Genomic DNA, 23,596 nt, shown 5'->3' on the forward strand with positions numbered 1-23,596 from the left:
TGGAACGGCTTGCCATGCCATTTCCACCTGGCGCCTCAGTTGGACCAGCGTTCGTGCTGGACGTGCAGACCGCGTGAGACGACGCTTCATCCAGTCCCAAACATGCTCAATGGGGGACAGATCCGGAGATCTTGCTGGCCAGGGTAGTTGACTTACACCTTCTAAAGCACGTTGGGTGGCACGGGATACATGCGGACGTGCATTGTCCTGTTGGAACAGCAAGTTCCCTTGCCGGTCTAGGAATGGTAGAACGATGGGTTCGATGACGGTTTGGATGTACCGTGCACTATTCAGTGTCCCCTCGACGATCACCAGTGGTGTACGGCCAGTGTAGGAGATCGCTCCCCACACCATGATGCCGGGTGTTGGTCCTGTGTGCCTCGGTCGTATGCAGTCCTGATTGTGGCGCTCACCTGCACGGCGCCAAACACGCATACGACCATCATTGGCACCAAGGCAGAAGCGACTCTCATCGCTGAAGACGACACGTCTCCATTCGTCCCTCCATTCACGCCTGTCGCGACACCACTGGAGGCGGGCTGCACGATGTTGGGGCGTGAGCGGAAGACGGCCTAACGGTGTGCGGGACCGTAGCCCAGCTTCATGGAGACGGTTGCGAATGGTCCTCGCCGATACCCCAGGAGCAACAGTGTCCCTAATTTGCTGGGAAGTGGCGGTGCGGTCCCCTACGGCACTTCGTAGGATCCTACGGTCTTGGCGTGCATCCGTGCGTCGCTGCGGTCCGGTCGCAGGTCGACGGGCACGTGCACCTTCCGCCGACCACTGGCGACAACATCGATGTACTGTGGAGACCTCACGCCCCACGTGTTGAGCAATTCGGCGGTACGTCCACCCGGCCTCCCGCATGCCCACTATACGCCCTCGCTCAAAGTCCGTCAACTGCACATACGGTTCACGTCCACGCTGTCGCGGCATGCTACCAGTGTTAAAGACTGCGATGGAGCTCCGTATTCCACGGCAAACTGGCTGACACTGACGGCGGCGGTGCACAAATGCTGCGCAGCTAGCGCCATTCGACGGCCAACACCGCGGTTCCTGGTATGTCCGCTGTGCCGTGCGTGTGATCATTGCTTGTACAGCCCTCTCGCAGTGTCCGGAGCAAGTATGGTGGGTCTGACACACCGGTGTCAATGTGTTCTTTTTTCCATTTCCAGGAGTGTATATGGATCTCTTTGCCGTGGTAACAGCTTGATGTATAGTTTAGCTCGAAGTATATAGCCAAACTGGGTTGCGGCATTCAAAAGACTTTTTTTAATTGTAAGTAAAACTTGTTAGCATTCTGTCATCCACTGCTTTATATCACAAACTTATACTTGTTTGTTCACATGATTAGAAGGACGTTAAGTTATCGATACGTTATTGTCTATTGAGAAGTAGGTGCTGATTCGGCTTCTTAACTACCTATCACCGCTCGTAGATGCTGTTAAGAGCACGTAACCTGTGGTTGGAGGTAGGTGTATGGATGTCTTTTAGTAAATGTCTGTTTGGTAATTTTTCACGTCCAGATTTTTATCTTGGATAGGTTTAATGTACTAATAAGAGACTTTAGTGTAAGCTACGTCCAAATGCACAAACAACTTCTCAATTACAAGCATGCGAAATGTGGCCCTGTGCTGTGTAGCATTCGTTCATTTCCCCTTAGCAGGTTTTAAATACCAGTGCACATCAGACAGTAGATTCACGGCGTTCCCAGATTTTCTCTTGCTATTTCTTCAAACCAGATTTGGAGCGGAATCGTCACAAATGTCAAGATTACTGTGGCGAATTATTGGCCACTATCAGAAACTTTGCTCTCACCACACACACTTAAACCAGCACTCTCTTGCATTTACACAGCTCGATAGGGAAGTTCACATTAGGAAATAAGAACCCATTAAATAAAAACATTTTAGTTGGGCCCATTCATGACTTCCGAATAGTAATTGAAACACTGCAAAGAACTGCAATCACTCACAACAAAACACTCCTATCAGGTAGATTTATTTAAATTAATAAGACAAACCATTTGCACACGAGACTTTCCTTGGGCAGCGTACAACACTGTTTGATTTTTTTTCTTTATTGAGTTTCGATTCCCCCCGAAGGTTCAAAATGGTTCAAATGGCTCTGAGCACTATGGGACTTAACTGCTGAGGTCAGCAGTCCCCTACAACTTAGAACTACTTAAACCTAACTAACCTAAGGACATCACACACACCCATGCCCGAGGCAGGATTCGAACCTGCGACCGTAGCAGCAGCGCGGTTCCAGACTGGAGCGCCTAGAACCGCTCGGCCACCCTGGCCGCCCCCTCCCACCCCCACCCCCACCCCCACCCCCACCCCCGAAGGGAGCGGGCTGGCAGCAGCTTAGTACGCCGCTCTTCAGCCTACAGAAGTTGTTTTACAAAGATGAAGATAATAAATAATAAAAGCAGGCCAATAAAATCGGTGACTTAAATGGTAAAATGGCGGAAAAGCGTGGAACTTAAAACATAAAACAAAGGGTTGATGATCCTAATAAAATACATATGAAGCAGACAGGTAAAAGAATAGACATACAATTAAAAGAACACGGCGATAGTCTGGTTTCTGTTCGCAAGAGATATAAAATGTACATCCAGCGACAGCACACTGTTTGACAGCGGTAGACAACTATAAGGAATCACCGAAAAACTTTCCATTCGATGACCACTCTAACCCCTCGCCTATACGTCGGTGCTTATACACCAGCATCGGAGTCGCGCTGGGTTGTATATACAGGGTGGTCCATTGATAGTGACCGGGGCAAATATCTCACGAAATAAGCATCAAACGAAAAAACTACAAAGAACGGAACTCATTTTGAGCATTTATTGCAATAATGTGGTATTTACAGGTAATCACGCTGTAACAGCATGCGTTCTCAGAAATGGTAAGTTCACAAAGGTACATGTATCACATTGGAACAACCGAAATAAAATGTTCAAACGTACCTACGTTCTGTATTTTAATTTAAAAACCTACCTGTTACCAACTGTTCGTCTAAAATTGTGAGCCATATGTTTGTGACTTACAGCGCCATCCATCACAAAGCGAAGAAAGTGGTCCAACTAAAACATTCATATTTCTTTACGTACTATACGAATATGTAATAAAAAATGAGGGTTCCTATTTTAAAAAACCCAGTTGATATCCGTTTGACCTATGGCAGCGCCATCTAGCGGGCCAGCCATAGCGCCATCTGGTTTCCCCCTTCAAGCTAGACAGGTTTCGTTCTTTGTAGTCTTTCGTTGGGCGCTTATTCCGTGAGATATTTGGCCCAGTCACGATTGATGGCCCACCCTGTATACTGCAATAACGCACTCAAACGGAAAATTTTTATCACTCCTCATATTTAAGTGAATGGCTCGGAGTTATGTGGATGGGTATAAACACCTTTCAATGGTCACAGGAGGCTTTTCATAGTATTTACATCGCATACAATTTTTATAAAGTGAGCTAAACAAAGATTGTGTGTTCTGAGCTATTGAGTGCTAAGGTCAATTAACAGAAAGTGTATGTACACTATCTGAACAAAAGAATCCAGACACCTATCAGTAGGCCGGCCGGGGTGGCCGAGCGGTTCTAGGCGCTACAGTCTGGAAGCGCGCGACCGCTACGGTCGCAGGTTCGAATCCCGCCTCGGGCATGGATGTGTGTGATGTCCTTAGGTTAATTAGGTTTAAGTAGTTCTAAGTTCTAGGGGACTGATGACCTAAGATGTTAAGTCCCATAGTGCTCCGAGCCATTTGAACCAACACCGATCAGTAGAAATTAATATTGGGTGTGTCCACCCTTCGCCTTTACGACCGCTTGATTTCTGCTGTGGACATTCAACGAAGTGTCTATGGAGGAATGGCAACCCGTTGCTCCTCATCAACCGAAATCAGAGAATGACGTGATGCTGGACTCGGTGTCTGCAGCTAAGTCGACGTTCTAGCTCATCCAAAGGTGTTCCATTCGGTTCAGGTCGGGACTCGGGGCAGGCCAGTCAAGTTGGTTGGTTGGTTTGGGGGATCAAAGGGACCAGACTGCGACGGTCATCGGTCCCTTTTTCCAAATACAAAGAACACCCACAGAGAATAAAAACGATGAACAGAATAGAACACAGACGATACAGAACAACAGAAACTGAGACAAAGACAAGACAAAACGAACTAAAACCACACAGAGTGTGACGGTGGTTGGCCGACCATAGAAATAAAAAAAGGAAAAGCCAACCACTTAGAAACACGTTAAAAAACCAGTTTAAAAGCATAGGCCAAAGGCCAGAATCAACAAAACAATAACATAAAACAGAAACACTCAGATTAAATGATAAAAGCCCCCTGCCCGAATAAAACGTAAAACTAAGTCAGCCATAGCCGAGTCATCTGTTAAAAGGGCAGGGAGCGTGTCAGGCAGTGCGAACGACTGCCTGAGCAGAGCTAAAAGTGGACAGTCCAATAAAATGTGGACCGCCGTCAAAATGGAGCCGCAGCGACATAAAGGTGGGTCCTCTCGTCGCAATAAGTGGCCGTGCGTCAGCCACGTGTGCCCAATGCGCAGCCGGCAGAGGACAACAGACTCCTTGAGAGAGACCCGCAAGGAGGAGCGCCACACACCGGTAGCCCCCTTGATGGCCCGAAGTTTGTTGCGTGAAGGCAGGGCGCGCCATTCAGTGTCCCAAAGGTCCAGAATTTTGCGGCGTAGGAATGCTCGCAAATCTGTCTCCGGGAGGCCAACGTCCAGAGATGGTGCGCTAATCGCCTCTTTCGCCAGCCGGTCAACATTTTCGTTGCCGGGGATCCCAACATGGCCTGGGGTCCACACGAAGACCACAGAGCGACCGCAACGCGCAAGAGTATGCAGGGACTCATGGATAGCCATCACCAGACGGGAACGAGGAAAACACTGGTCGAGAGCTCGTAAACTGCTCCGGGAATCGCTACAGATAACGAAGGACTCACCTGAGCAGGAGCGGATATACTCTAGGGCTCTCGAAAGATGGCGACCAGCTCAGCAGTGTAAACGCTGCAGCCAGCCGGCAAGGAACGTTGTTCGGAATGGTCCCCTAGAGTGAGCGCATAACCGACTCGACCAGCAACCATCGAGCCGTCGGTGTAAACAATGCCGGAGCCCTGATACGTGGCCAGGATGGAAGAAAAGCGGCGGCGGAAGGCCTCTGGAGGGACTGAGTCCTTCGAGCCCTGTGCCAAGTCTAGCCGAAGGCAAGGGCGAGGAACGCACCACGGGGGTGTACGCAGAGATGCCCGGAAAGGAGGTGGAACAGGGACAAGCCCAAGCCCGGAGAGAAGCTCCTTGACGCGTACGGCGATCGGACAACCCGACCGGGGCCGACGTACTGGCAGATGGACGACTGACTGCGGGAACAGGACACGGTAATTTGGATGCCCGGGCGAGCTAAAAACATGGGCAGCATAAGCGGCCAGCAAACGTTGGAGTCGGAACCGCAGTGGAGGGACACCTGCCTCCACTAGGACGCTGTCCACAGGGCTGGTGCGGAAAGCACCAGTGGCAAGGCGTATCCCGCTGTGGAGAATTGGGTCCAGCACCCGTAACGCAGATGGGGATGCTGAGCCATAAGCCAGGCTCCCATAATCCAGGCGGGACTGGATTAACGCCTGGTAGAGCCGTAACAGGGTAGAGCGGTCGGCGCCCCAGCGGGTGTGGCTCAAACATCGCAGAGCATTGAGATGCCGCCAACACGCCTGTTTGAGCTGCCGGATATGAGGCAGCCAAGTCAACCGGGCATCGAAAACCACCCCCAAAAACCTGTGGGTCTCCACCACAGCAAGCAGTTCGTCGGCAAGATAAAGCCGCGGCTCAGGATGGACTGTTCGGCGCCGGCAGAAATGCATTACGCGGGTCTTGGCTGCCGAAAACTGAAACCCATGCGCTACAGCCCAAGACTGCGCCTTGCGGATAGCGCCCTGTAGCTGACGTTCAACAGCTGCAATGCCAGTAGAGCTGTAGTAAAGGCAAAAGTCGTCAGCATACAGGGAAGCGGAGACAGAATTTCCCACGGCCGCAGCAAGCCCGTTAATGGCTATTAAAAACAGACAGACACTTAAAACAGAACCCTGTGGCACACCGTTCTCCTGGACATGGGAGGAACTATACGAGGCCGCGACTTGCACGCGGAAGGTACGACACGACAGAAAATTGCGGATAAAAATCGGCAGAGGACCCCGAAGACCCCATCCATGAAGCGTAGAAAGGATGTGATGACGCCATGTCGTATCGTACGCCTTCCGCATGTCGAAAAAGACAGCGACCAGGTGCTGACCGCGGGCAAAGGCAGTACGGATGGCCGACTCCAGGCTCACCAGATTGTCGGTGGCGGAGCGGCCTTTACGGAACCCAGTCAAGTCCAGTCTATTTCAGGAATGTTACTGTTGCCTCAGAGGATGCACTGTCATGCTGGTAAAAACAATCATCGCTTCCGAACTGTTCCAGTACCTTACGCTGTATACAATGCTGAAAAACATTTATTTATTTATTTCCACGTCTAGTTCCGTAGGACCAAATTGAGGAACAAATCTCCAAGGTCATGGAACGTGTTTATATCGTTCCGCATTTACCGTTTCCTTAAGTACAATAAAGAACTCACACCCTAACCACGAAAGACAGCCCTATACTGTACTACCACTACCCCACCACCGCTAGTGTACTTCTGTTGGCCCTAAACATGATGCTATGTAACGTTCCTAGGCATTCGCCAAACGCAAATCATTCCATCGGTTTTCCACAAATTCTAGCGTCATTCATCCCTCCATATTACTCGTTTCCTGGCACTTAATATCCGGTGGTGGCGCTTTTACACCACCTCCGGGTCTCGTGAGATCTAGTGGTCAGTTCCGCATTACATGTGTATTGTGTATTGTGTATTGTGTGCTTTGAACCGGGGACCTAGAAACGACGGAGAGGCTTCGTCCCGCCGTAGCCCTCAGTGGTTCACAACCCCACAACAGGCCACGTAGTCCACCCGCCTCACCGCCGCCCCACACCGAACCCAGGGTTATTATGCGATGAGGCCCCCAGTGGATTCCCCAGGGACATCTCATACCAGACGAGTGTAACCCCAAATGTTTGAGTGATAGAATAATTATGGTGTACGCCGACGTAGTGTAACTGAGTCGGAATAAGGGGAACCAGCGTGCATTTGCCGAGGCAGATGGAAAACCGCCTTAAAAACCGTCCACAGGCTGGGCAGCACACCGTACCTCGACGCTAATCTGCCGGACGGATTCGTCGGGAAGCAGCGCGTTAGACCGCGCGGCTAGCCGTGCAGGCGCATTACATATAGGTCTCCGGTTACTCTTGATCTGATAGTGTAATAGAAATGCGTCTCGAAAAGCAGCCTGTCACCCCTGGAAAGTAGTCATACACTACTTACACATGGAATGAAACTACCCACTAACTTTTAACAATAGACTAAAATAGATTTTTGAGGTCTGTTGCCCGACAGTGCCACAGATTGTCAGAGAGGTACTACATAGGGTGAATCACCTAATACTTGCACTACAAATATTGTGGAAATGGAAAGTGCAATTGACGTACGGTTATCACAGAATGGATTGGTAGTCAGGGGTTCGTACTGTTAGCTAATTAAAAGACTGAAATAATACTTACAAAGTGTGTTTCTTGATCAGACATACATTTTTAGATAGGACAATACCTATCGACATTAACAAACCAAAAGTGGGTTAAATTAGAATATCAGTCGTGTTTGTTGCCTCATTCTAGAGCGAGTTGTTTACCAGATATCGTGTTTTGAGAAGTGCCCACTTCGGCATCTGTACAACACCTGTGGTAGCACACACTGAAGAACAACACAAGTGTATACGCTGGTTATGTGGATTCTGATCAGTAACGAGACGCTTGACCATCACAAGTTGTGTTCAAAATGACCACCGGTAGCGACAACACACGCTTCCAGTCTGGTTTGGAACGACTGCTGCACACGTGCTAGCATTTTAGCGGAGATGTCCGAGCAGGCTTCAGTAATACGTCGTTGCATATCGTCGGGTGTAGTTGGTATGTCCATCTAGACAGCGTCTTTCAGCTCTCCCCACAAAAAAAAGTCAACAGGTGTCAAATCCGAGGAACGGGTCAGTCGTGGTACAGGTCCTCTGCGCCCAATACTACAATCTGGCAATAATTCGTGAAGCAATACTGTAGTACTTCGTGCACTATGATCTGGACAGTTATCATATGGTTATCACAGGTTGCTCCTAGTCTGCAGAGGAACGTCTTCTAGCACCCGCGGAAGATGATCTGTTAGGAGGCTGCGATACTTGTGCGCGTTCAATGTCTGCCCATGGAAAATGGGCCTATGAGATGGTGGTTCACTATCAGACACCACACATTTACTTTCCGTGGTAGCTGACGTTCCGACTGACGAAGCCAACGGGAGTTGTCAACAGATCAATAGTTCATGCTCCCGTGGTTTACCTGGCCACGATTGGTAGATGTGGCTTCATCACTAAACAAGACTCATGACACTTCTGGAGTGTCTCGTCTTAATACCCGTGCACTGAAGTTAACACGATTCTCATAATTGTTTCCATGCAGCTCTTGAGAGAGATGTGATGTAGAATGGGCAGGACACTTGGTTGACTCATGCCACTTCCTAGTGCGATTGCGCGAAAGCTAACGTGCGTATGAGCTGCAAGAGCAGCAAGAACATTGATTCCCCCCACTTCTATCATCACTTGTTTGCTAGGTGTTCCACTACCACTTTCACGTAACTGGATGAAAAGGCTGATAGACAGTTGCCGAAATGTTTGACGTCTATTGGGATAATTTGCCGTATACACCGTACAAGAAAGAAATGCATTCTTTCTATTCTCCGTACATCAAAAGCGTTCGGCTTTTTCTGCCTCGGTATATCCTATGCTCCATTAAAGTTCTTCTGCTTGGACTGTCCACACTGACTAGCAAGTCGCAATGCACTCAAGGAACACAAAAGCACGCTGTAAGCAAACGTGACATCGTACGTAGCAGTTACGCAGGCTGAATGGCACGAGCAACTGTTGGTGTGGAAACATTGCAAAATAAAATATCTCGTAAACGTCTTGCACTAGAATCCTGCAACTTACACAACTGACAATGTAGTTTCCCCTACTTTTAGTTTGTCAGTGTCAGTAGGCATTATTCCATTTAAGAAAGTGTATGTTTGCACAATAAAGCTCTATTTATTGTCTAACAATAAGAGCCGCTGACTACCAGTCCATTCTGTGAAAACCACATACCTCAATAGCACTTCCCATTTCTGCAATATTTGCGGTGCAAATTTTAGCTGAGTCACCCTGTGTATCATTTGTGTACATCTTGCTCATTTAAATAAATCTGCCTGCTGAAGGAATAACGGTTCTAATGTGTAGCGGGAAAATTAGCGTTATTTGTATTTTCAACTCAAGTAAGAACCTACTTTGGTTATATTTGCACTGCATCGTGCCGATCTCTTATTTCTTCCTCTCGAAGCGAATCGAATTCCAATTTCCGAGATCGACAGAGCCCGGGCGAGACTGGCGTGTGCTCACCTCGACGGTGTCGTCCAGCTCCTCTCCGATTGGCGGGGCGACGATGCAGCGCTTCAGGAGCTCAAACATGGCGCGCTTCGTGATGAATCCGGTGCCCAGCTCCTCGTACACCTGCGGGATAGGCTACGGTTTGAAAGCGCATCGTGTAACATGCACCTCCTGCGTCATGCAGTAGCGGAGAAAAAAAACTACTTCTTCGACTTTTGTTTCGATGTCGACACTTCGTTCCTTAAGAGACTCTACTTACCACACTGTATCGCCAGTGGATATTTATTCTCAGTTGCCCTGCTCACGTAGTTGCTAGTACAGTGCAATTTTCATGGAAATTTCACCTCGTTAGAAGTTAATGAAGCACAGCACATGATTCATTGGGACAGTTAAAAACACATAATAGCCGCGAGCTATGCGTGATAAAGATCTAACGGTGAAGAATTATCGGAGAAAAGAGAAATCCGCATTAGATTAGGACGTACGTGGGCTGGATCGGAATAATTCATCAGTGCATGCACTTGGTTCTCTACCATCAACGAAGGAACGGTGAGGCTGTACAGAAAAAAATGACTTTCCCCGTCTTACGCAAAATAATGGCAAAAACAAATAAGGTTGATTGCGTGGCCATTCTCTATCTATATCTATTGTAGTAACTCTATGAGAAGTAGCAGAAATGAGAACAGCCAGAAACTTAATATTAGGATTGATGGTCACAAAGTATATGAAGTTACGGAATTTTGCTACCTGGCCAGTAAAATAACCAACGACGGGCGGAGCAAGGAGAACATCAAAAGCACTTCTCTTCACCAAGAGAAGTCTACTAGTATCAAACATAGGCCTTAATTTGACAAAGAAAATTCTGAAAATGTACTTCCGGAGTACAGCATTGTATGGTAGTGAAACATGGACTGTGGGAAAACAGGAGCAGAAGAGAATCGAAGCATTTGAGTAGTAGTGCAACATGCGAATGTTGAAAATTAGGTGCACTGATAAGGTAAGGAATGACGAGGTTCTGCGCAGAATCGGAGAGGAAAAATGTTGGAAACACTGACAAGAAGTAGGGACAGGGTGATAGAGTATCTGTTAAGACATCAGGGAATAACTTCCATGCTACTTGTGGGAGCTATAGAGGGTAAAAACTGCTGAGGAAGACATATTGGAATATATCCAGCGAAGGACTGAACACGTAGATTGTAACTACTATTCGGAGACGAAGAGGTTGGCGCAGGAGAAGAATTCGGGGCGGGCCGCATCAAACAAGTCAGGGTACTGATGTCTTAAAAACAGTTATACAACAAACGTACTCACATGTGATACACTTAAACTAAATCTTCAGTGGATTTCACAAGTAAGGACTCTGTATGTAGATGTAGATGCTGAACGCCATTACTTTCGCGAAACATCTCAGAGAACATGTATTACCAAAACTCCACAAGGCACCTTATGGTGCGAGGCCTAGGGCAGGCTGTACCATTGCTAGTCATTTCCTTTACTGTTCCACTCGTAAATAGAGCGAGAGAGAATCGACTGTCTTTATGCTTCCGTATGAGCCTTAATCTCGCTGATCTTATTTTCATGGTCCTTATGCGAAATGTACGCTGGCAGCAGTAGAATCTATCTGCAGTCAGCTTCAAATCTCGAACCTCTCAATTAACTTAATAGTGTTCCTCGAAAAGAATGTCGCCTTCCCTCCAATGATTTCCATTTAAGTTCCCGAAGCATATCTGTAATACTTGCATATTGTTCCAACTTAACGGCAATAAATCTACCACCTCGTCTCTGAATTTCTTCCATGTCTGCCCTTAATCCGACCTAGTGCGAATCCCAAACACTCCAACAGTACTGAGCAATGGATCGCAATAGTGTTCTACAAGCGGTGTCCTTTACAGATGAACGACACTTCACAAGAATTCTACCAATAAACCGAAGTCGACGATTCACCTTCTCTGCTGCAGTTCTTACATGTTCTACATCTACAACTACATATTTACTCCGCTAGCCACCAAGAGGTGTGTGGAGGAGAGCACAATTCGCATCAAAGTCTCAAAGTCATATCCTCATCTTCTCCAGCAGGAGTGTTTGGAAAGCAACTTTGAAGACAATAGCTTGGCAAAAAAATCCTACATACGTTTCCGACAATCTACGTCTGTTAGCAAAGGGGTATGTCCTCCGTTACAATTTTGTTGCGGTGGAAAATTGGCAACCTTGTAATACTGTGTTAATATATTAAAAAACTGCTGTTAGAATTAACATGAATGAATACCAATCTCAGATGTGATAAATAATAAATGACGGTCACACCGATGAGGCAGCAAGTGGAGTATTATGGAAACCAACCAGAAATACCTACCTTTTTACGGATGCTTTGCGTGAGTCGTTCTTACAGCGCAACATTTGCGAATGGAACAGGGCAATTGACTGGGGAGCGGAGGAATAATAGTAATTGTACCGGAAGTATCCTACACCGGAGTGTAAGTGTAGATGGATTATTTCAGACCAAATAATAAACTAAATAAGAAATCGTTTGTCTGTGTCCGGCGCTTCCAAAACTACGAACTGCCGTAATTCCCGAATTTAATGACTTTTGCAAGTTGTATATGATTTTTGTGGATCAAACTCCCACGTTTAGAAGACGACTCGTTGACTTAATGTCGGTGAATTGCTAGCATTTACGTAGGAAATAGCCTGTGCTGACGCAATAGAAGCTTTTACAAAATTCCGCTTATCGCGGGAATTTTCCGCTTTTTGCACATGAAAATGACTATGGAATCCCAGCCACTTGATCAACTGATGAATTGTCCATGTGTGTGTATATACGGGGAAAGGGGAGGGAGAGGATGTTCGCGTTAGGATCATCATTTGTGTGATGTAACTTGATATAAATCAAGCCAATTACTGTACTTTCACAATCCACGCTATACTGACAGAGTACGTTAACCATCAGTTGATGATTTGTTCAGCCAATCTGTGGAATGACGTGCCGATCGAGCATTTGGACAATGTTTCCCACCGTGGAGCGCCGGAAGATCGCTGAGTGATGGAAGAAGACGTGTTCCACAATAATCCTAGTCCATTTTCACCTATCATTATATTCACGTACTTCAATAGGGTGCCAAATAAGGTGGATGTCAACGCTGTTGTTCTTGCCTCTTTGTTTCTACGTATATGGTCCCTTCAATGACTGAATATTAAATGGCATCCTTAACAATTTCTTTGCGTTTATTTGTCTTATACGTTAAGTGAAGCAAACTAATACTAAAGAGTGATTGTAACAAAAATGAAGTCAACCGTTTTCACTTAAATTTTTTGCAGTAGGCAATAGGAGCTACAAATTTAGTGACAGGCGTTCTCTAAATTCTAAGAACAAAGACAGTTTCCTGTCGTTAAAAATATAGTTCCGTGTCTCTTACTGTTCGCGACGTTCTGTTGGCAATCTTTGTACATACGAAGTGATAAATTAATTGTCCACAATAAAGATAAGTCTTACGAACTGATACTCTCAGAACCAATAAATCTTCAAGCAACAATATGAATGTGCAGACGAAAAATATTTTAAGATTAAACTCGTCGAAGGAAGGTGATGCCAAACTATCCCGAAAACCTTTTTAGACTCTCTCAAGTAAGTGTATAAATTAATACATAATGAGCTACCAAAAGAAAACGAGGCTGCTGGAAAAAAGTAAACTATTTATACACTCCTGGAAATTGAAATAAGAACACCGTGAATTCATTGTCCCAGGGAGGGGAAACTTTATTGACACATTCCTGGGGTCAGATACATCACATGATCACACTGACAGAACCACAGGCACATAGACACAGGCAACAGAGCATGCACAATGTCGGCACTAGTACAGTGTATATCCACCTTTCGCAGCAATGCAGGCTGCTATTCTCCCATGGAGACGATCGTAGAGATGCTGGATGTAGTCCTGTGGAACGGCTTGCCATGCCATTTCCACCTGGCGCCTCACTTGGACCAGCGTTCGTGCTGGACGTGCAGACCGCGTGAGACGACGCTTCATCCAGTCCCAAACATGCTCAATGGGGGACAGATCCGGAGATCTTGCTGGCCAGGGTAGTTGACTTACACCTTCTAGAGCACGTTGGGTGGCACGGGATACATGCGGACGTGCATTGTCCTGTTGGAACAGTAAGTTCCCTTGCCGGTCTAGGAATGGTAGAACGATGGGTTCGATGAGGGTTTGGATGTACCGTGCACTATTCAGTGTCCCCTCGACGATCACCAGTGGTGTACGGCCAGTGTAGGAGATCGCTCCCCACACCATGATGCCGGGTGTTGGCCCTGTGTGCCTCGGCCGTATGCAGTCCTGATTGTGGCGCTCACCTGCACGGCGCCAAACACGCATACGACCATCATTGGCACCAAGGCAGAAGCGACTCTCATCGCTGAAGACGACACGTCTCCATTCGTCCCTCCATTCACGCCTGTCGCGACACCACTGGAGGCGGGCTGCACGATGTTGGGGCGTGAGCGGAAGACGGCCTAACGGTGTGCGGGACCGTAGCCCAGCTTCATGGAGACGGTTGCGAATGGTCCTCGCCGATACCCCAGGAGCAACAGTGTCCCTAATTTGCTGGGAAGTGGCGGTGCGGTCCCCTACGGCACTGCGTACGATCCTACGGTCTTGGCGTGCATCCGTGCGTCGCTGCGGTCCGGTTCCAGGTCGACGGGCACGTGCACCTTCCGCCGACCACTGGCGACAACATCGATGTACTGTGGAGACCTCACGCCCCACGTGTTGAGCAATTCGGCGGTACGTCCACCCGGCCTCCCGCATGCCCACTATACGCCCTCGCTCAAAGTCCGTCAACTGCACATACGGTTCACGTCCACGCTGTCGCGGCATGCTACCAGTGTTAAAGACTGCGATGGAGCTCCGTATGCCACGGCAAACTGGCTGACACTGACGGCGGCGGTGCACAAATGCTGCGCAGCTAGCGCCATTCGACGGCCAACACCGCGGTTCCTGGTGTGTCCGCTGTGCCGTGCGTGTGATCATTGCTTGTACAGCCCTCTCGCAGTGTCCGGAGCAAGTATGGTGGGTCTGACACACCGGTGTCAATGTGTTCTTTTTTCCATTTCCAGGAGTGTAATTTCGAAAGTAATCACCATCACTGTTAAAACTTTTAACTTTGTGAGACAAGACGTTCAATACCTTCAAGGCAAAGTGTTTGTGGGTGCCGACGGCTGCCCCTTATGTACCCAAAATTTGACTGTAATTGCTCCATAAGTTACTAAGTTATGCATCCGTCAACCCGTCTTCACCACCACCCCTGCGAAAAGTAGGTGGTTATTAGTCACACAGCGCTTCTTTCTAGATAGGAGATGATTATACCAAGTTTAGTTGCGATGAAGTGGTTCAGCAGAAAATGTGGGAGATACATATGTATATATTTACATATACACATACACATTTACAGACATACATTCTTGAGTCTATATTGTTTCTTTTGGTTTCCTATAGCTCTATAAATGTTCTCACCGTACAGTATTGTTTCTTTTGGTTTCCTATAGCTCTATAAATGTTCTCACCGTACAGTACTTCTGTAACGATTGTACAATTCTGCTGGTATCTATCGGTAGTAAACTTCCAACTTCTTGGAGGCGTAAACTGTCGATGTGCATTTTTTTACTACATCGAAGCCAACATTTTGCAATTCTGCTGACAGTACCTAGGGCTAACATACGCAGTTACCTAACAGCTTGTAAAATTCTGCTAAACACAGTTGAAAGAAAAACTAAGCATACGTACAGAAACAAGGAGGAGTTAAAGAATGTGTAATATGAAGATAGTAATCACGAAAGTGATAGCTGAATTTCATAGAAGTCTCGAAAACAATGTCAACAACAGAAATGTAACTGGAACTGCATTAAAAAACATTCAAACTGAAATTCGTGACCCCAGGGGAACCGTATGAATTAAAAAAAAAAAAAAGGGGGGGGGTGAGGTTGAATACTGTAAAGGGAGCAAATCCTCAGTCGTCCAAAAAGGCAAGCGCAATGCATTCTGAGAAGTTTATTCTCTCATTACATCCCGCTGCAGTACGTGTTTACGCAGGGAGAACTTCAGGGGAGACGTACATTCAGACTCTTTCCTTCCAGCTTTCAACACAGTTGCATACTTTAACGATTTTAGCGGTTAAATCATGCTTCTTAGAGGGTCTTATGATCCTACCGAAAGAAAAGGAATCTTATACAATATATGAACTATTGTAGGTGAACATTCAGTCCAGATGGCATTTGGAAATGCCCAAGAAAGCTTGAGTATGAGGATGGAGTAACTCGTCTTTACTGGGCTCCGTGTTGTCCTGATCTGAATATTATACAGTATATCCGTTGTGACCTGTACAGCAGAAACAATTAAGAACTCTTCAGTCTTATCCTGTACCACTCAAGGAATTAGAACACTTTCGTTTGCATGAATGGTATTAAAATTCCACTGAATGAAATCCGGTGTTTGTAAGTATCGATTCCCATGATGATTCGTGTAGGTGTTTTGTTCTGTCCAGCTCCTGCAGTTCGCATGAAACGAGTTACCATTCACTTTCGATTACGAAGGGGCGTGGTAGTGGCCATTGCTGTCTTCGGCGAAACTGGAAGCAAACTTTCCTTGCCGTCAGTGTGGCAGATTTTCCCCAGTCTGTGAGGTGGGCTGAACTTGGGACAGGACTGGGTCGACCGTGGCCTGTGGCGGGGGAGGGGAGAAACGCTGCTGACGTCAGAGGCATGAGACCAAAGCGCCGCTACCCAGACACACCCGACGTGACCAGTCCAAGGGCAGGCGTATCCAGGTTTACGGAGAATTCACGTAGGCGAGTGGTGGAAGCGACACCTGTTTACGTGGATATTCACAGACATAGGAATTGAGCAGTTAGGGATTGAAGTGCCTTCCCTTCCACAGTATGGAGAAGCATGAGTGCAGTAGTTAAGTCCACACGCAGATTTCGTCATGAAAAGTAAAACATGTTTTGACGCTGAAACAGTTTTCAGAAGCAGTATGTGAACTCGAAGGACCACTGCATTGGCAAACACTTTTAGACTGGGAAGACTGTGACTGAAGTCTCATGAAAATCGCCCCATAGCTGAAACTGGCTTGCTACATTTACAAACAGTAAAGTTGAATTTTAACAGCCGAAGTTAACTAACACAATTTCCCGCTTTATAAATATTAAATGAAACTTAAGAAACTGGAAAATTAAAAGCCTTAGCCTTCAGTACAACGCAAAAAAAGGAAATAAATGTAAGAGAATGAGGAAAAGTATAACATATCTTTTTGCGTCTCCCCTATATTGTAAACTGATTAGCAAAATACGAAAATACTGACCTCACGCAGTGTCAAACTACCCTGTATATCAGCCTTCGAAGGTCATTCAGGTAATATAATCTCCCGGTTGTAAAAAGGAAGTATACAAAAAGGTGTATAGACAGATATATATCACAGCAGTAGGAAAGCAAAAAATAGTATCACTACGATATAAAAAAGCCTGCGTTCATGTTTTCAGTCTCGGTCTTGATGGGCACCAGTGAGACAAACTCATCATATTTCGATATTTCATTCTGATCATCCTCATTTACCAGTATTTCTACTGAATGAAGTTCTTCTTAAATTTTCTTTCCCCAGAACTCGCTATATTAGAAATCAGCTACATCGTACACCTACAAATTCTTCTTATATCTGCCACTTCTATTTTATATGAGCCCATTAGGACTACGCAAAGTACTTAGTGGCGTGCATTTGCTTTCTTTGTGCCCATACTTCTTTCATTCTTTTGTTGTGGGCTTCTTTTCTTTCTTGAGACCATGTTGTTCCAATCTGAAGATTTCCCTGTTTGGGATATCCTGCATGCAATTCCTGCTAGTTTCAGTTCTATTTTGATTTCGCCAATCAATTTCATTGGGTCTGTTTTAGATTTACTCCTTTTGTCATAGAATTCAACTATTTGCTTTGTAAGTCTGTCCGGATCCGTTCTTTTGATGTGTCCATAGAATCTTAATCTGCGTTTTCTAATGTTACTGTGAATATTAGAGTATTGTTTGATTTCCTGTTTGCCTATGAGCCGATACCGTTCATCTACAAGTTCTGGGCCTAAAATTTTTCTCATGATCTTCCGTTCCTTTTTCTAAATGTTTTCTATGTCTGTTTTCCTGTTTAAAATTAGTGTCTCTGATCCATATAGGCATTCTGGTTTTATGACGGTATTGTAATGTCGTAGTTTTGTGTGCTTGGAGACACATTTTTTACTGTAGATATTTAGAGTGAGTCGATAAGCAGTGTCCATCTTCTGGCATCTGACTTCGTTGGCTTTCGTTTCTATTCCATTTTCCTGAATCGTTTCACAGAGATATTTAAATTGTGGGACTCGTTTAATTTTGCCATATTTTGTCTCCATGAATTTTGGTGCTTGTTTGTTGCAAGCCATATATTCTGTCTTTTCAAAAGATACTTGCAGGCCGACTTTTCCGCAGTTTCTTTCAGGAGTTCAATCTGTTTTTTGGCTGTTGAAACATCGCGAGTTAATATGGATAGATCGTCTGCAAATGCTAAGCAATCTACTGTTAATTTTCCTCTGCCGAGAGTAATTGGTTGGTCAATCTTGAGGACTGATTTCAGTTTGCGCCATTCTTGTATCACCTTTTCAAGTTGAACAGTAGTGGAGAGAATCCTTCTCCTTGTCTTACTCCTGTTTTGACCAGAAAAGGTTCAGAGACTTATCCCATAAATTTGACTTTAGATTTTGTGTCTATCAATTTCTGTCGTATAATTGCACGGCTACCCCTCGCTGCACGTCAGGCAAGAGCGCCCATACTTGGGGGGGGGGGGGGGGGAGCAAGGAGAGGCTGCGCTCCTCATCCCCCCCCCTTCTCCTAGCTCTCAGGGAAAGGAAAAAAATGTAGAGCAGTCAGGTGCTTCTTTCAATAAAATGTTTAAAAGTCGGTATTATGCAGGATCTGCCAAGATCGGAAGTGGAACTTTTTTGCGGCTACTTAAAAGTCGCCATTTGTCTTCCGAAATGTTAAAAATACCCCATGTCCCTAGGTCTCGCGCCCTCCCCCCTCCCCTACCCCCAACCACAAACTATCGTATGAACGTTCTTGACTGCAGGTCAGTTTGGATGATTTCCTTAGCTGCCGTACCACAGTGGACGAGTGTTGTCGTGCTGATTGTACTATGACCCCAAGGCAAAGGAGCAAAAGCACGAGGGAAATATGTGGATTCACCATCGCTGAACAAGTTGAGGACCCAACGACCAGAGAGAGAGAGAGAGAGAGAGAGAGAGAGAGAGAGAGCGGGGACAAGGGGGGGGGGGAGGAATGTGCTCATAAGAAGCAAACTTTCAAAGAAGCTCACTACCGAAACTTCCTGACGAGGAGACGAGAGGCTGTCATACCGAAGCGCCGCGGGAAGTTGGCAAAGGTGAGTTTTCTAGCTCCGCCACAACTCTCCGACTCATTGACCGCAGGATGCATTCACACATGCTGCTTCTTTGGACTATGACTTTCCCACGCCTTTCCCTACTGTACTCGTATTCTGTCATGGCTCCCATTTCCTGCTACGCTGTTATGGAAGTTGAACGTATTAATTCTAATGCCACTCATCGTAATAGTCGTTACATAACTACACAAATTGTTATGCTGTTCCTACGGCAGTAAGAACAGAAGACACTTTAGTGATGGGCGTTTTAGACATTCAGTTGCCAGTAGGCCTACATTGTAAGTTTCTTGAAAATTTGTTAACATAAATTTGTGCTCTTCCCACAGCCAAAACCGGCAGAACTTCTGTTCAACCTCACGGAAAAGTACAGGTAGAAAAGTTGTGAACAGAGGAAGGAATCAAAACAGACGTTTATGTACTCTAATGGGTCCTACTTCGAAGGTACACCAGCTAAAAGTTGAACATATTTGATGAAAATAGAAATCTGCAGAATCAGTCTCGTACCTACTGGTCACAGCTCAGACATGGCGGTACAGCCTCTCTATAGCCGCTGAAGTGATCGAATTTGATGAAACCTGTCACGGCGTAAAGACACAGTGAAAGGTCGTCGTAAAAGTGTAACGCAATAACAAGCCACGATAGGCGAGATTTTATTTGGTTCTGATGGTACGGTTTGTTGGAACAAACAAAAGTGGAGCGCCGTCATTATTAAGACTGTAGATCCAACTTATAAGGGAGTTTATGGAAAGGATGATAACAGTGAAGACTGGTCGTTGTTGTTGTTGTGGTCTTCAGTCCTGAAACAGGTTGGATGCAACTCTCCATGCTACCCTATCCTGTGCAAGCTTCTTCATCTCCCAGTACTTACTGCAATCTACATCCTTCTGAATCTGCTTAGTGTATTCATCTCTAGGTCCCCCTCTACGATTTTTACCCTCCACGCTGCCCTCCAATGCTAAATTTGTGATCCCTTGATGCCTCAGAACATGTCCTACCAACCGGTCCCTTCTTCTTGTCCAGTTGTGCCACAAACTCCTCCCCAATTCTATTCAATACCTCCTCATTAGTTATGTGATCTACCCATCTAATCTTCAGCATTCTTCTGTAGCACCACATTTCGGAAGCTTCTATTCTCTTCTTGTCCAAACTATTTATCGTCCATGTTTCACCTCCATACATGGCTACACCCCATACAAATACTTTCACAAAAGACTTCCTGACACTTAAATATATACTTGATGTTAACAAATTTTTCTTCAGAAACGCTTTCCTTGCCATTACCAGTCTACATTTTATATCGTCTCTACTTCGACCATCATCAGTTATTTTGATCCCCAAATAGCAAAACTCCTTTACTACTTTAAGTGTCTCATTTCCTAATCTAATTCCCTCAGCATCACCCGACTTAATTCGACTACATTCCATTATCCTCGTTTTGCTTTTGTTGATGTTCATCTTATACCCTCCTTTCAAGACACTGTCCATTCCGTTCAACTGCTCTTCCAAGTCCCTTGCTGTGTGTGACAGAATTACAATGTCATCGGCGAACCTGAAAGTTTTTATTTCTTCTACATGGATTTTAATACCTACTCCGAATTTTTCTTTTGTTTCCCTTACTGCTTGCTCAATATACAGATTGAATAACATCGGGGAGAGGCTACAACCCTGTCTCACTCCCTTCCAAACCACTGCTCCCTTTCATGTCCCTCGACTCTTACAACTGCCATCTGGTTTCTGTACAAATTGTAAATAGCCTTTCGCTCCCTGTATTTTACCCCTGCCACCTTTAGAAGACTGGTCAGTGGCTGAATATTATGGCCGTAGACAAGAAGATGGCTTGAGCCTTCACTGAGTTTGGTGTAGCGTGTGTGATGCCTCGATGCTATTCGAGAAAGTTATCTGTCCTAACTGTCTTCTTCGGTTCTTTAAACACCAATAGCAATACTACTACACAGGAAGTTATCTGCTGTGCGTAAATGTCGCAAGCAGACTGCATTACCATTGATTTGATTGTGGCGAATTCTTTGTTTTCCTAATTTACGGGTAACTATTTATAAACAGCGGCCAGCTATTTCGTGCAGCACCTCGTAACTGCGGCCCCTGCCAACAGTTGTCGCCTTGATCTGGAGCTCCCCCGACGCTGTGGGTAGTCTTCTTACTGTTGCTGCTGCTGCTGCCGCCAGCTCTCCGTGCCGCAGCACGGCCTAGCGGCCCAGCCGCACCGCTCGCTTTCTCCGTAGCGCCAGCTTTCCATAGCTTGCACTCGGCTTACCGCTCAGCCTCTGTGATAGCCGGCGTCCGCCCGCTGGAAAGTAATCTCTTAGACATTCCCGCTCCGCGTTCGCTTCTTTCCTGGCTACAAAAGGGCGCATGTCTCCGATTTTATCACTTCTACGAATGGTAGTCAAACATTTAGTAGTAGTAGTAGTAGTAGTAGTAGTAGTAGTAGTAGTAGTAGTAGTTGTTGTTGTTGTTGTTGTTGTCGTCTTCAGTCCGCAGCTCGTGGTCGTGCGGTAGCGTTCTCGCTTCCCACGCCCGGGTTCCCGGGTTCGATTCCCGGCGGGGTCAGGGATTTTCTCTGCCTCGTGATGACTGGGTGTTGTGTGATGTCCTTAGGTTAGTTAGGTTTAAGTAGTTCTAAGTTCTAGGGGACTGATGACCATAGATGTTAAGTCCCATAGTGCTCAGAGCCATTTTTTTTTTTTGTCGTCTTCAGTCCAGAGACTGGTTTGACACAGCTCTCTATGGTACTCTATCCTGTGCAAGCTTCTTCATCTCCCAGTACCTACTGCAACCTATATCCATCTGAATCTGTTTAGTGTATTCATCTCTTGGTCTCCCTCTACGATTTGTACCCTCCACGCTACCCTCCAGTACTAAATTGGTCATCCCTTGATGCCTCAGAACATGTCCTACCAACCGATCCCTTCTTCTTGTCAAGTTGTGCCACAAATTTCTCTTCTCCCCAATTCTATTCAATACCTCCTCATTAGTTATGTGATCTACCCATCTAATCTTGAGCATTCTTTTGTAGCACCACATTTCGAAAGCTTCTACTCTCTTCTTGTCTAAACAGTTTATCGTCCATACAAATACTTTCAGAAACGACTTCCTGACACTTAAATCTATACTCGAACTTTTAGTTAATAATAATAATAATAATAGATCACATCACAAGCGGATGTACAATACAATACTAGCAAATACAGAATACTCCAGAAGACATGACAATGTCGCAAAAATAATACATCAACAGCTTGCCTCACAGCATAAACTTTTAAAACAACAAGTTCCTACGTACAAGTATGCACCACAAAATGTACTGGAGAATGATGAATACAAATTATACTGGAACAGAACCATTATAACAGATAAAACAACACCACATAACAAACCTGACATCATACTCACCAATAAAAAGAAGAAATTAACACAACTAATCGAAATATCCATACCCAATACAACAAATATACAAAAGAAAACAGGAGAAAAAATTGAAAAGTACATCCAACTGGCTGAGGAAGTCAAAGACATGTGGCATCAGGATAAAGCTGACATCATACCAATTATACTATCAACTACAGGAGTCATACCACACAATATCCACCAGTACATCAATGCAATAGAGCTACATCCAAACGTATATATACAACTACAGAAATCAGTAATTATTGATACATGTTCAATTACCCGAAAGTTCCTAAATGCAATATAACACATACCATACAGTTAAAAGGAAGTGACGCCTGATCAAGGTCCGCGTCACTTTCCATTTTTAACCAGACTTAACGTCTGAGAAAGTAAAGAATAATAATAATAATAGTTTCGTGTGTCTCATTGACCTGGTGCAAGTCTTTCAACTGGATGCCAGTTCGGCAACTTGCTTGTCCCTGAAGTATACAACTTACCCAAAGGGAAAAGAGGATCCACAATTTCACGAGGAGCCCGAACCACGTGTCGTTTCTAGTGAATCCTCGTTGAGAGGTGAAGGCTAGATTAAAACGCAGACTGAAAAATCCAAAGTCCGACCGGGATTCGATCCCATGACCTCTTCATTTCCAATACAGCACTTTACAATTCATTTTTTCCATTGTGTCCTTTATTATACGTTGCATTTGGTCAGGGCGGTCGTCACATGACAAGTTCGTCATTAATCCCTTCACTCAGCTTTTCTTTTTTTACTACGGAGGGCACCTACCCCTCTGACCAAACAAGCTGAGCTACCATGCCAGCAAACCGCTAGACCACCAGGCCCTAGTGGTCACATAGAAAACAAAAATCAAGTATAGAACTTGGTAGTCGTCTAAGCCATTCTCTAAATATTCTCCCTTCAGTCAAACATTTTCCCAACAGAGGATGGCGTGGTGAAGACATTGGTTGTGCAAGTCTACATTTTGACTGTGTAGGAAACGTCCCATCCTTAAAGTTATGGTGACATCAATCGGGAAATACCTGCCACGCAATTTTTTCTTCATCCGAAGAAGAAGAAGAAGGTGACTGGCTGACCTGTCACTACAATACGAGAGATGACGGGCTGAGGGAAAATATGATTGCCCAGACAAGTATCATGTCTAATTGC

General features: G+C 45.6%; 2 protein-coding genes across 2 annotated transcripts in view; one reads left to right on the forward strand and one right to left on the reverse strand.

Moving 5' to 3' along the window:
- The window catches only part of LOC126247077 (epidermal retinol dehydrogenase 2-like), a 380,879-nt gene that overhangs the window by 128,170 nt on the left and 229,113 nt on the right, over nt 1-23,596 (forward strand). The gene's annotated exons all lie outside the window — the stretch shown is intronic.
- LOC126240952 (calaxin-like) overlaps nt 1-23,596 on the reverse strand; it is a 62,138-nt gene that overhangs the window by 4,142 nt on the left and 34,400 nt on the right. Inside the window, exon 2 of the mRNA XM_049947969.1 lies at nt 9,569-9,679. Within this exon, the coding sequence (XP_049803926.1) occupies nt 9,569-9,679 (111 nt within the window). The remainder of the gene's footprint in view (nt 1-9,568; nt 9,680-23,596) is intronic.

This window comes from Schistocerca nitens, chromosome 1, assembly GCF_023898315.1.
Source record: "Schistocerca nitens isolate TAMUIC-IGC-003100 chromosome 1, iqSchNite1.1, whole genome shotgun sequence".
NCBI classification, from domain to species: domain Eukaryota; kingdom Metazoa; phylum Arthropoda; class Insecta; order Orthoptera; family Acrididae; genus Schistocerca; species Schistocerca nitens.